The 13591-nt window shown below is 45.0% G+C and overlaps 1 protein-coding gene across 3 annotated transcripts in view; it reads left to right on the top strand.

The window, feature by feature from the left end:
- LOC139383344 (leucine zipper-EF-hand containing transmembrane protein 1) overlaps positions 1-12351 on the top strand; it is a 53478-nt gene extending 41127 nt beyond the window's left edge. The window contains exons 10-15 of one of the 3 annotated variants that reach the window (XR_011628726.1): positions 1300-1434; positions 1727-1920; positions 7161-7299; positions 7419-8381; positions 8604-9480; positions 9981-12351. Coding sequence is in view for 2 of the 3 variants with exons in the window: in XM_071127848.1 (XP_070983949.1) it covers positions 1300-1434; positions 1727-1920; positions 7143-7299; positions 7419-7559 (627 nt within the window). In the remaining variant the exon portion in view is untranslated. Of the gene's footprint in view, positions 1-1299; positions 1435-1726; positions 1921-7142; positions 7300-7418; positions 8382-8603; positions 9481-9980 lie in introns of those variants that run through there. The other 2 variants (XM_071127848.1, XM_071127849.1) reach the window with 2 other exon arrangements.
- Positions 12352-13591: the final 1240 nt, after the last annotated feature.

Here is a 13591-nt window from a genome sequence, read left to right as displayed (position 1 = left end):
TCCCCTACACTAGTACACCACCACCAGCCTCCCCTATACTAGTACACCACCACCAGCCTCCCCTACACTAGTACACCACCACCAGCCTCCCCTATACTAGTACACCACCACCAGCCTCCCCTACACTAGTACACCACCACCAGCCTCCCCTACACTAGTACACCACCACCAGCCTCCCCTATACTAGTACACCACCACCAGCCTCCCCTACACTAGTACACCACCACCAGCCTCCCCTACACTAGTACACCACCACCAGCCTCCCCTATACTAGTACACCACCACCAGCCTCCCCTATACTAGTACACCACCACCAGCCTCCCCTACACTAGTACACCACCACCAGCCTCCCCTACACTAGTACACCACCACCAGCCTCCCCTATACTAGTACACCACCACCAGCCTCCCCTACACTAGTACACCACCACCAGCCTCCCCTACACTAGTACACCACCACCAGCCTCCCCTATACTAGTACACCTCCACCCTCCCCTACACTAGTACACCACCACCAGCCTCCCCTACACTAGTACACCACCACCAGCCTCCCCTACACTAGTACACCACCACCAGCCTCCCCTATACTAGTACACCACCACCAGCCTCCCCTATACTAGTACACCACCACCAGCCTCCCCTACACTAGTACACCTCCACCAGCCTGTACCGTTGACACCAGGCAGGATGGGTCCCTGGACTCATGCTGCTAATGACAAATCCTGACTCTGCCATGAGGCAACTGAGATTCATCAGACCAGGTGATGTTTTTCCACTCCTCAGTTGTCCAGTGTTGGTGGTCGCGTGCCCACTGGAGACACTTCTTGTTGTTAGCTGAGTGTAACCCGGTGTGGTCGTCTGATGCCCATCCATGACAAGGATCGACGGGTTGTGTTCAGAGATGCTGTTCTTCCGTTCTCCTTGGTCCTCCATCATCGTTTCCCCCACAGGACTGCTGTTGACTGTTTGTCACACCGTTCTCTGTAAACCCTAGACACTTGTGTGTGAAAAGCCCAGGAGGCTGGCTGTTTGAGTCGCTTTGGTCAGTCATTTTGCCCATTCTAACTTTCATTGGAACAGTAACTGAATGCCTTCATGCCTGTCTGCCTGCTTTATATAGCAAGACACGGCCACGTGACTCACTGTCAGTAGGGGTGTTACCTAATAAACTGGTCATTGAGTGTCTGTTGTCCTGTTCCAAACTGTATAATAGTATATATTGTCCTGTACCCTGCTGTATAATCTAGTATATATTGTCCTGTACCAAACTGTATAATCTAGTATCTATTGTTCCCTACAGGGAGAGGAGATCACTAAGGAAGAGATAGACATGTTGAGTGATGCATGTACCCAGCTGAAGGAACAGAAGAAGTTACTCACTCTGGAAAAGGAGGAGCTAGAGGACCTGAAAGATGACGTGCAGGAGTACAGCGAGGTAAGGTGTGATCTCATCACTGACGGGGGGTCGGGTGGGATCTCATCACTGACGGGGGGTCGGGTGGGATCTCATCACTGACGGGGGGTCGGGTGGGATCTCATCACTGACGGGGGGTCGGGTGGGATCTCATCACTGACGGGGGGTCGGGTGGGATCTCGTCACTACTGACGGGGGGTCGGGTGGGATCTCGTCACTACTGACGGGGGTCGGGTGGGATCTCGTCACTACTGACGGGGGGTCGGGTGGGATCTCGTCACTACTGACGGGGGATGTGTGTGTTTTTGTCCAGGACCTAAAGGAGATAAAGAAGGAGTTATCTAAGACTGGCCAGGAGAAGGCCGTGCAGGAGAGTAAGGCCTCTCAGCGGCTCTCTAAGAGGGTCAACAGGATGATCAGTAGGATAGGCAAGATCATCACAGAGCTGGAGCAGGACAAGGTGGTCCTCGACGGACAGATGGACAGACCATCCACTCCTCCTATTGGGTAAGACAATCCATGTTAACAGAACATGCAAGTCGAGGATGCAACAATGTGTAAAGCAATGAGTCTGATGCAACAGATCAGAACCTTTAGTTTAAAATGTTGATAAACCATTTTTTCTTCATAGTATAAACGCAGCAATACGCACAAGGCAGTAGGATACGCGCCAACACTGTTGTCAAAAGCCAGCGGTTTCATGTGAAGGGGATGAAAATTTCAGTTAGAAATTTAGAAAGAGGGGAGATCTAATATGCAACAACTAGCATGAGATGCTCATAGCCTGGTTCCTCTCTAGGTTTCTTCCTATGTTTTTCCTAGCCACGGTGCTTCTACACCTGTATTGTTTGGGGTTTTAGGCTGGATTTCTGTACAGCACTTTGATATATCAGCTGATGTAAGAAGGGCTATATAAATACATTTGATTTGATTTAATATGACTAGGATTATCATTAACTAGCACGGGATGCTAATATGACTAGGATTATCATTAACTAGCATGGGATGCTAATATGACTAGGATTATCAACAATTAGCATGCGTTGCTAATATGACTAGGATTATCATCAACTAGCATGGGATGCTAATATGATGCCTTGTGTGCCCTGTGTCGTTTTCATTTTGTTTGTACAGCTTGCTTGGCCCATTGTGTCCAGTCACTCTGGTTCACACTGACCGTGTGCAATGCCATAATCATCCAATCTTTCTCCTTCTCTGTCGCGGATGCCATAGTTGCCCATAGTTTGAAGATGTAATCCGGAGACAGAAGTTTTATACAACAGCCTTGTTCTCTTTTCCACTTCCTCTGCATTTGTAATCAATCGGCAGAATTCTATTTATCTCCTTATCATACTCTGCTTCCACCAGGCATTCTACTGATTTCAAAACATGGTCAACTTCTTCCGCGACAACAACGCTATTGATCGTCGTTTCTTCCCAATCGCTGTCATCGGAAGATGGTTCAATGAAAATGCTTTTACCTTAATCAGGGATTTCCTCATCGTCTGAATAATGTTCAGTCGGAAAGAGTCAGCGTGGCACGATCATCCTCCAGGAAGTAGTCCATCACAACCTTTTGTCCCTCTGATCTTTGTCGACAGCGTCTGATAAATTCAGGGCAGCATTGTTGTTGAGAGCAGTAGCATCACTTTGCATTTCTCCACGGTTAACGTTACATCTTTCAAAAAAGCTGCGGTAGCAAGTATCCACACTTACTGAGAACAGCTCATGTTATAGACAGAAGTATGTTACATGGCAGACCAATCCGAACTCATGTCTCGGTATTTCCATCCATTATCTCAGCCAATCATGGCTAGCGGGAAAGTTCCTGTCTAAACCAACCAGGCTCGTAACTTAACAATTGTATTCGTATTTACATATGACATACAAGTTTGTTATTAAGGCACTTGAAAGTTCACATGTCCCAGAAGGCATTTCTGCAACAAAAAGTTAATATGCCTCTCCTGTGAAGTAGTGACATCCATCATACCTTACTGAAATGAGTCACAAATAAGTTACATAACGAATATACACACACCAATTTAATTCTGTTCAATTATGCAAATTAACCGAGACTAAGCATGACAGGTCAAATGTATTTACATCAATGACGAGGCTAAATAATAATGTTTTATTCCCTTACCGGACAACTGGCCGGTGCAGATTTTATTGGCTTTCCTAAAAAAAATAGCGTCCAAAAGCTGGCTAATACCGGCTAACTGAAACCCTGCTTGGTGGCACAGTTTACTGTTCCATCTGAACAGGTCCATTCATTTCCCTGGGTGGGGCTTTATACTGGTCTCCATTCGCTGGGGTGGGGCTTTATACTGGTCTCCAATTCACTGGGGTGGGGCTTTATACTGGTCTCCAATTCACTGGGGTGGGGCTTTATACTGGTCTCCAATTCACTGGGGTGGGGCTTTATACTGGTCTCCAATTCACTGGGGTGGGGCTTTATACTGGTCTCCAATTCACTGGGGTGGGGCTTTATACTGGTCTCCAATTCACTGGGGTGGGGCTTTATACTGGTCTCCAATTCACTGGGGTGGGGCTTTATACTGGTCTCCAATTCACTGGGGTGGGGCTTTATACTGGTCTCCAATTCACTGGGGTGGGGCTTTATACTGGTCTCCAATTCACTGGGGTGGGGCTTTATACTGGTCTCCAATTCACTGGGGTGGGGCTTTATACTGGTCTCCAATTCACTGGGGTGGGGCTTTATACTGGTCTCCAATTCACTGGGGTGGGGCTTTATACTGGTCTCCAATTCACTGGGGTGGGGCTTTATACTGGTCTCCAATTCACTGGGGTGGGGCTTTATACTGGTCTCCAATTCACTGGGGTGGGGCTTTATACTGGTCTCCAATTCACTGGGGTGGGGCTTTATACTGGTCTCCATTCACTGGGGTGGGGCTTTATACTGGTCTCCATTCACTGGGGTGGGGATTTATACTGGTCTCCATTCACTGGGGTGGGGATTTATACTGGTCTCCATTCACTGGGGTGGGGCTTTATACTGGTCTCCAATTCACTGGGGTGGGGCTTTATACTGGTCTCCATTCACTGGGGTGGGGATTTATACTGGTCTCCATTCACTGGGGTGGGGATTTATACTGGTCTCCATTCACTGGGGTGGGGATTTATACTGGTCTCCATTCACTGGGGTGGGGATTTATACTGGTCTCCATTCACTGGGGTGGGGCTTTATACTGACCTCCATTCACTGGGGTGGGGCTTTATACTAGATTATGTTAGAGAGCTCTTCATAATAGCAGCTCCTGTGACAGCATGGGCAGCGCCATTAAGGGCTGTCTCCATTTTAAAATAGTGTATTGGGGTCTTTTATGGGGTCTTTTAGTACGTCTCTGTTCTTTGACCTTTTAAAGTCATTCTTCATTTGGAATGGCAAACATGCATCATCACTATGTTGTTATTGATGGTGTCTGTTCTAATGTAGACTTCCTGAGAAGCCAGTCTGGGTTAGAGTTAAACCTAACCCTTATTCATCAGTATGGTGTCTGTTCTAATGGGGACTTCCTGAGAAGCCAGTCTGGGTTAGAGTTAAACCTAACCCTTATTCATCAGTATGGTGTCTGTTCTAATGGGGACTTCCTGAGAAGCCAGTCTGGGTTAGAGTTAAACCTAACCCTTATTCATCAGTATGGTGTCTGTTCTAATGGGGACTTCCTGAGAAGCCAGTCTGGGTTAGAGTTAAACCTAACCCTTATTCATCAGTATGGTGTCTGTTCTAATGTAGACTTCCTGAGAAGCCAGTCTGGGTTAGAGTTAACCCTAACCCTTATTCATCAGTATGGTGTCTGTTCTAATGGGGACTTCCTGAGAAGCCAGTCTGGGTTAGAGTTAAACCTAACCCTTATTCATCAGTATGGTGTCTGTTCTAATGTAGACTTCCTGAGAAGCCAGTCTGGGTTAGAGTTAACCCTAACCCTTATTCATCAGTATGGTGTCTGTTCTAATGTAGACTTCCTGAGAAGCCAGTCTGGGTTAGAGTTAACCCTAACCCTTATTCATCAGTATGGTGTCTGTTCTAATGTAGACTTCCTGAGAAGCCAGTCTGGGTTAGAGTTAACCCTAACCCTTATTCATCAGTATGGTGTCTGCTCTAATGTAGACTTCCTGAGAAGCCAGTCTGGGTTAGAGTTAAACCTAACCCTTATTCATCAGTATGGTGTCTGTTCTAATGGGGACTTCCTGAGAAGCCAGTCTGGGTTAGAGTTAAACCTAACCCTTATTCATCAGTATGGTGTCTGTTCTAATGTAGACTTCCTGAGAAGCCAGTCTGGGTTAGAGTTAACCCTAACCCTTATTCATCAGTATGGTGTCTGTTCTAATGTAGACTTCCTGAGAAGCCAGTCTGGGTTAGAGTTAAACCTAACCCTTATTTAAACAAGCAGACAGACTAAAATAGTTTTACCATTCTGACACTTAGGCCTTCCCAAAACAAGAAATCTTGATAATTTTCTAGGATCAGATGCTAACACATTTAAATTGTTCTTACTATTTCGATTATTCATTGAGAAATATGGAGTTGCTAAAAGTTAAGCTAAATGTTGGTAAAAGCTGCGACCTCATTTATCTACGGCTTGTCAGACGTTAACAATGTGTTGGAGTTTCAACCATTTAGTCCATCAAACTACACTGGAAAGGCTTCATTTGCAATGACACCCGCCTCTTTAAGAGCGACCCGCAAATCTGCTCCCCAAATAATATGAATCTTTTTTTAGCTCTGGTAAAATGTTTTAGTTTTGAACAGTTTGGGCTACAGAGGAGTGGTTTTCTGTATTGTAAAGGTGCAACCATGGACACGAAGCCACTCTTGTTTGTTTCTAGAGCAGAGGCTGTGGTATAGCTAAGCCCAGAGCCATATATTAAGAAATAAATGACTAAACCCTATCAGACTTAGTTGTGATAACTGTTTTTATAGACAAAAGTAAAATGATACAAATGACTTTGCTGGTGATGCGCACCCCTCAGGTGATACATGTAACAACAGCCTGAGCACACTGGACTGGAACCAACTATACAGATGGAACCATGTGTAACCATTGAATGTGTTATCTGACCGACTCTAGTGCTCCCAAGTCAACTTCACATGTTTATAAGTGAGGGTTCAAAAAATTAGTCAAGATTAGGAAAAGTTTTGCAGCACACCTGAGAGTTCCTCAAGCAGCACACCTCAAAATACATTTTACTGGTCACATACACATGTTATTGTGGGTGTAGTGAAATGCTTGTGTTCCTAGCTCCAACATTGCAGTAAAATCTAACAATTTCACAACAATAGACACCAATCTAAAGGAATGGAATGTGTGCTGCACCGGTTGAGAACCACTAGTATCGTCCATATGTCATTTAAACTGTTGCTATATAGTGACTATTGCATAATACACATCAACATTATTTAAGGGTACTGCTTTTTTTATTCACAATAATGATAACTCTCATTTGCTAAATGAAAGATCACAATCATTTTCTAGATATGATTTTTCGTAAAAGATGCAATTCCTAGGAAAGGCTTTTTAATATTTTTTCATTTTAGCTTGTTCTTCATTGCACTTCACTGATAAAATATTCCCTAAAATGTAATTTGGTTTGATCTGATTGGTGTGCTCTGATCTGGGACTTTTGATCCTGCATGGCAACAGCGTTGGCTCCTCCTCCCCCACCATGTGACCTGTGTGAGCCAGTAACATGCCTCCTGTATGTAGCCTTCTGTTTACCTTTAGGGAGAACCTGATCAGTATCAACGAGCTCATCACTGTCATGAGGCAGATCCAGAACATTCCAGAGCACAAGCTGCAGAGCATCGCTGACGCTCTCGATGACAACAAGGACGGGAAGATCGACATTGATGATGTCATCAAGGTATGTGTTGGGACCTCTGGCTGTGTCTTCTCAGCCAATCAGCTGAATGAAAGACAGACAGGTGGTGACAACAAATGAACGCTAACCCAATGTGTGTCTCGTTGTGTGTGTTATTCTAGTTGGTGGAGTTGATTGACAAGGAGGACATTGACATCAACACCAGCCAGGTAGCAGAAATCATGGTGATGCTGCAGAAGGAGGAGAAGCTGCAAGAGAAGGAGAAGGCCCAGAAGGAGCAGGCTGCTAAGTTAAATAACTAGCCCACAGAAGAGGCTCTGCTTGGGGGAGGAAACCGCCTCCGAGATGACATAACTGGAGCTCATCTCTGGACCCCAGACCTCCGTATACCCTGACCAGTCGACCGGCACCATGAGCTACCACCCACCCACCCACTCTAAACAGTTTCTTCCAATAGAATTAGAGGCTGACTTTTTGTTCAGAAATTTGTTTCAGAAAGGCTTTTGTGCCCTTATGAACATTATTTCAACTTATCCCAAAGTACCCAAAATTATACTCAAACAACATAGTCTTAGAAACAAATGATGTTTCTGGGACCCAAGCTATCTATCTAATGGTAGTACTGGGACCCAAGCTATCTAATGGTAGTACTGGGACCCAAGCTATCTAATGGTAGTACTGGGACCCAAGCTATCTAATGGTAGTACTGGGACCCAAGCGATCTATCTAATGGTAGTACTGGGACCCAAGCTATCTAATGGTAGCACTGGGACCCAAGCTATCTAATGGTAGCACTGGGACCCAAGCTATCTAATGGTAGCACTGGGACCCAAGCTATCTAATGGTAGCACTGGGACCCAAGCTATCTAATGGTAGCACTGGGACCCAAGCTATCTAATGGTAGCACTGGGACCCAAGCTATCTAATGGTAGCACTGGGACCCAAGCTATCTAATGGTAGCACTGGGACCCAAGCTATCTAATGGTAGCACTGGGACCCAAGCTATCTAATGGTAGCACTGGGACCCAAGCTATCTAATGGTAGCACTGGGACCCAAGCTATCTAATGGTAGCACTGGGACCCAAGCTATCTCGTGGTAGCACTGGGACCCAAGCTATCTCGTGGTAGCACTGGGACCCAAGCTATATCGTGGTAGCACTGGGACCCAAGCTATCTAATGGTAGCACTGGGACCCAAGCTATCTAATGGTAGCACTGGGACCCAAGCTATCTAATGGTAGCACTGGGACCCAAGCTATCTCATGGTAGCACTGGGACCCAAGCTATCTCGTGGTAGCACTGGGACCCAAGCTATCTCGTGGTAGCACTGGGACCCAAGCTATCTAGTGGTAGCACTGGGACCCAAGCTATCTAGGTGCTAGTACTGGGACCCAAGCTATCTCATGGTAGTACTTGGTTAGATATGCTTTATCTCAGCCATGTGTGAAACTCATTCCAGGGAGGGGCGAGTGTCTGGGTTTCCGCTCCACACTTGTACTATTTAATAAGGAACTCACCTCACCTGGGTGTCTAGGTCTTAATTGAAAGGAAAAACCAAAAACCTGCAGACATTCGACCTTACATGGAATGAGTTTGACACCCCTGATCTAGGCCTTCAACAGGTACGTAATAAGGCCGAGGCAACAATGATATTATATAACAGGGTCTCCTATCTCACAGCTACAGTTTACAAAACATTAAGGACACCACCCTTTAGCTCTCAGAACAGCCTCAATTTGGCACGGCATGGACTCTACAAGGTGTCAAAAGCGTTCCACAGGGATGCACAGGGATGCTTCCCACAATTGTGTCAATTCGTCTGCATGTCCTTTGGGTGGTGGACCAATCTTGATACACGCGTGAAACTCAGCAGCGTTGCGGTTCTTGACACAAACCGGTGCGTCTGGCACCTACTGCCGTACCCCGTTCAAAGACACCTACTACCATACCCCGTTCAAAGACACCTACTACCATACCCCGTTCAAAGACACCTACTACCATACCCCGTTCAAAGGCACCTACTACCATACCCCGTTCAAAGACACCTACTACCATACCCCGTTCAAAGACACCTACTACCATACCCCGTTCAAAGACACCTACTACCATACCCCGTTCAAAGACACCTACTACCATACCCTTTTCAAAGACACCTACTATCATACCCTGGGGACTTCCTGAGAAGCCAGTCTGGGTTAGAGTTAACCCTAACCCTTATTCATCAGTATGGTGTCTGCTCTAATGTAGACTTCCTGAGAAGCCAGTCTGGGTTAGAGTTAAACCTAACCCTTATTCATCAGTATGGTGTCTGTTCTAATGTAGACTTCCTGAGAAGCCAGTCTGGGTTAGAGTTAACCCTAACCCTTATTCACCAGTATGGTGTCTGTTCTAATGTAGACTTCCTGAGAAGCCAGTCTGGGTTAGAGTTAACCCTAACCCTTATTCATCAGTATGGTGTCTGTTCTAATGTAGACTTCCTGAGAAGCCAGTCTGGGTTAGAGTTAACCCTAACCCTTATTCACCAGTATGGTGTCTGTTCTAATGTAGACTTCCTGAGAAGCCAGTCTGGGTTAGAGTTAACCCTAACCCTTATTCATCAGTATGGTGTCTGTTCTAATGTAGACTTCCTGAGAAGCCAGTCTGGGTTAGAGTTAACCCTAACCCTTATTCACCAGTATGGTGTCTGTTCTAATGTAGACTTCCTGAGAAGCCAGTCTGGGTTAGAGTTAACCCTAACCCTTATTCATCAGTATGGTGTCTGTTCTAATGTAGACAAGGCACTTAAAGATTTTGTCTTGCCCATTCACCCTCTGAATGGCACACACATACACAAGGCTTAAAAGTCCTTCTTAAACTCGTCTCCTCCCCTTCATCTACACTGATTGAAGTGGATTTAACAAGTGACATCAATAAGGGATCATAGCTTTTACCTGGTCAGTCTGTCATGGAAAGAGCAGGTGTTCCTAATGTTTTGTACATTCAGTGTATATAGCCATACTTTACAACCTGTGTAATGGCTCTGGTTTGAGATGAACCAGCTTGCCTTCTATTCATTCAACCATCAAAGGAATGATTCGTTCTACAAGATCACTCCTCGACTTTGCACACTAAATCTCATTCATTTATTCCACTCAGCCCAATTTGCTTTTGATTTAACTTTATTTTTTTTATTTTTTTTTAGCTCCTGATGTTAATACGTGTCAACTGAGTTGTTGCTATTTATTGTGTTGAATGTAACATAAAGATGTAGGTAATGCATTCTAGAGGCTTTAGGGTTCGTCACCAAAGGGACCCCATTACTTATAGGATCCATAGGAGTTTATGACCTGTCAAAGTTCTACTGTAGACTATACCTGATGTTAGGAGAGACAGACCTGCCCGGTCTCTCTCTTTGACCAGAACCTTTATCATTTTCAAACCCATTCTAACTGACTAAAGAAGCAATCAAATGTAATGAAATCAATAATCGGTTGTGTTGAGCTGCATGGAGCACAGGGTGAGTCTGACCAATCAGCACCTTGAATAGAACCAGACATTACGGATACTGTCAAAGATGTATTGTTGTTTTTGATGAATATATAATGTTCTGTCCACTTTGACTTGAGTACTTGACTTTGTCTGTTACTAAATCCACGGAGGTGTGTATAGAGTTAGTTTGGTTGAGTTGTATTGGACATCAGAAGGTATGTCTGTCTGATACATGTTGATTTCAGAACCTTCCTTATTTCTGAGCTCTAGGCAGAGAAGTGTACGAGCCTGTTGCTGGTTCGGAGGGCTAGGGTGAGAAGGATATTGAGATGTTACCTTTAATCCATTCCTTGAGTACATTGGGGTTTGCTGTGACGCTGGAGGGTTGGCTGTCGTCTGATATATGATCAGCTCACACTAGGAATGGGCGGTATCCATATTTTCATATCAGACCGTCCTCTTATCCCGGGATTTACAGTATTACCGGTTTAGTACACAAGTGGGCACCAAAAAAATCCCATTGGGCGTCTTATTAGTAGAATGCTAACAAAATTAGCACAAGTAATGGCATGGAGGCTGCTACCTAAATATGCTAACGAGCGCAGACAAAAATAAGTTAATTGCAAAGACAGGCAGTCCAGCGCATATAATTCTACGTATATAGGTAGGCACTACTGAATGTAATTTTTGGTGAGTTTGTACATTTACAAGTGCATGTGAACGAGAGACATTGTGCAAATGAACAGTACTGACTCTGGAGCACCATGTCTACATGCTGTGTCTGTGTGGAGTCTGGAGTCGCTAGGGCAACGGGCCTGCCTGCTCTGCTTAGAAGGTGGGGGTGGAGCAGACGAGAGGAGAAAAAATGAAAGGAAATCCAGAGAGGGCAGTGGCAGCTGTACAGAACTGATCCAAAGGGCTTTGACGACTTAATCATGGCAGAAAGCGAACACAATATGATTACCTTATTAATTTAGCCACTTAGATAGCTAGCAAATTAATTCAGCATTTTTCAATCAGGAAAAATAGAAAATGCATTAGAAATATCTTTCTGAGTTTTGTAAACACATTCCTAAAATGCTTCTTATTGTCATTTCTGCTCGGCATCAGACTAATTTTGTGCTTCAGTTGCACTTCTAAACTCATTCAGGACCAGGCTTTCTATCAGCAGGCAGTGCTCTGACTGATACCTTCTATCAGCAGGCAGCGCTCTGACTGATACCTTCTATCCACAGTCTGCGCTCTGACTGATACCTTCTATCAGCAGGCAGCGCTCTGACTGATACCTTCTATCAGCAGGCAGCGCTCTGACTGATACCCTCTATCAGCAGGCAGCGCTCTGACTGATACCTTCCAGCTGTTCTGGGGGACTATGGTAGCTTCATAATGTAAAATAATGTGACTGGGTCAGCTGTTCTGGGGGACTATGGTAACTTCATAATGTAAAATAATGTGACTGGGTCAGCTGTTCTGGGGGACTATGGTAAGCTTCATAATGTAAAATGTGTGAGATGAAATGAAGAATGCGATCTGCTTTATCTCTTAATGTATTGCACAAGTTGACTACAGTTATTTACTTTAAAACAATCTACAAATATTAAAATGTATTGGAAAAACTTCAAAGAAATAGTTTCAGATATGATATATACGGTATACCGCCAAAGCCTAGTTCAGGAGGAGTCTTCAACCACTAGTGAAGAGGAGTCTTCAACCACTTGAGGACAGAGGAAGGTGTAGAGGAGGAGTCAATTGCACACAAGGTCCAACCAAAATTTGACTTATGCTTTTAACACAACTCCTCTGGAAGAGACACATTCTATATACAGGTATTGGAGAGGTGCTGGGGCTACACTGTGCGTCCAGGGAGCTGCTGTTGTGGGGGGTTAAGTGCCTTGCTCAAGGGCACAATGGCAGGTAGTGGCATCTAGGATTTGATACCAGCAACCTTCCAGCTGACTTCCCGACAGATTCTTCTGGTCGGTCCGGGATTGAAACTGGCAACCCTCCGGCTGCTGGCTGGCCTCTAACCGCAAGGGGGAAATTATTTCATGGAGTTTGTAATTGCACTATAGTCTATTAGTCTAATAATCAAATCCATGTTTGTTGTCCATGTGGACTCAGGGCGTATCTGACTGTGTACCCTGGTTCTGCGATACTAGAGAAGACAATATTTGAAGCAATAAGTCATTCATAGTTTTTATTGGAGAAAAATTAAGTGTACGATATGCTTTTTTTTTGAGAGAGAGAGCGTACATAGTGGATAGTGTTTCAGATTGGGATTGTTTTTAAAGTTGAAGTCATCTGCACATCTAGAGGCTGGTGGGCATCATGTTAGGGTGAGTAACCATCCATCCTGACTGGCAGCATGTTAGGGTGAGTAACTATCCATCCTGACTGGCAGCATGTTAGGGTGAGTAACTATCTGGCAGCATTATAGGGTGAGTAACTATCCCTCCTGACTGGCAGCATGTTAGGGTGAGTAACTGTCCATCCTGACTGGCAGCATGTTAGGGTGAGTAACTATCCCATCCTGACTGGCAGCATGTTAGGGTGAGTAACTATCCATCCTGACTGGCAGCATGTTAGGGTGAGTAACTATCCATCCTGACTGGCAGCATGTTAGGGTGAGTAACTATCTGGCAGCATTATAGGGTGAGTAACCATCCATCCTGACTGGCAGCATGTTAGGGTGAGTAACTATCCATCCTGACTGGCAGCATGTTAGGGTGAGTAACTATCCATCCTGACTGGCAGCATGTTAGGGTGAGTAACTATCCCTCCTGACTGGCAGCATGTTAGGGTGAGTAACTGTCCATCCTGACTGGCAGTATTATAGGGTGAGTAACTATCCATCCTGACTGGCAGCA

This window comes from Oncorhynchus clarkii, chromosome 25 (assembly GCF_045791955.1).
Source record: "Oncorhynchus clarkii lewisi isolate Uvic-CL-2024 chromosome 25, UVic_Ocla_1.0, whole genome shotgun sequence".
Lineage (NCBI taxonomy): Eukaryota > Metazoa > Chordata > Actinopteri > Salmoniformes > Salmonidae > Oncorhynchus > Oncorhynchus clarkii.
The sequence above is the reverse complement of the archived record's forward strand: the minus strand, read 5'-3'. Positions and strand labels throughout refer to the sequence as shown.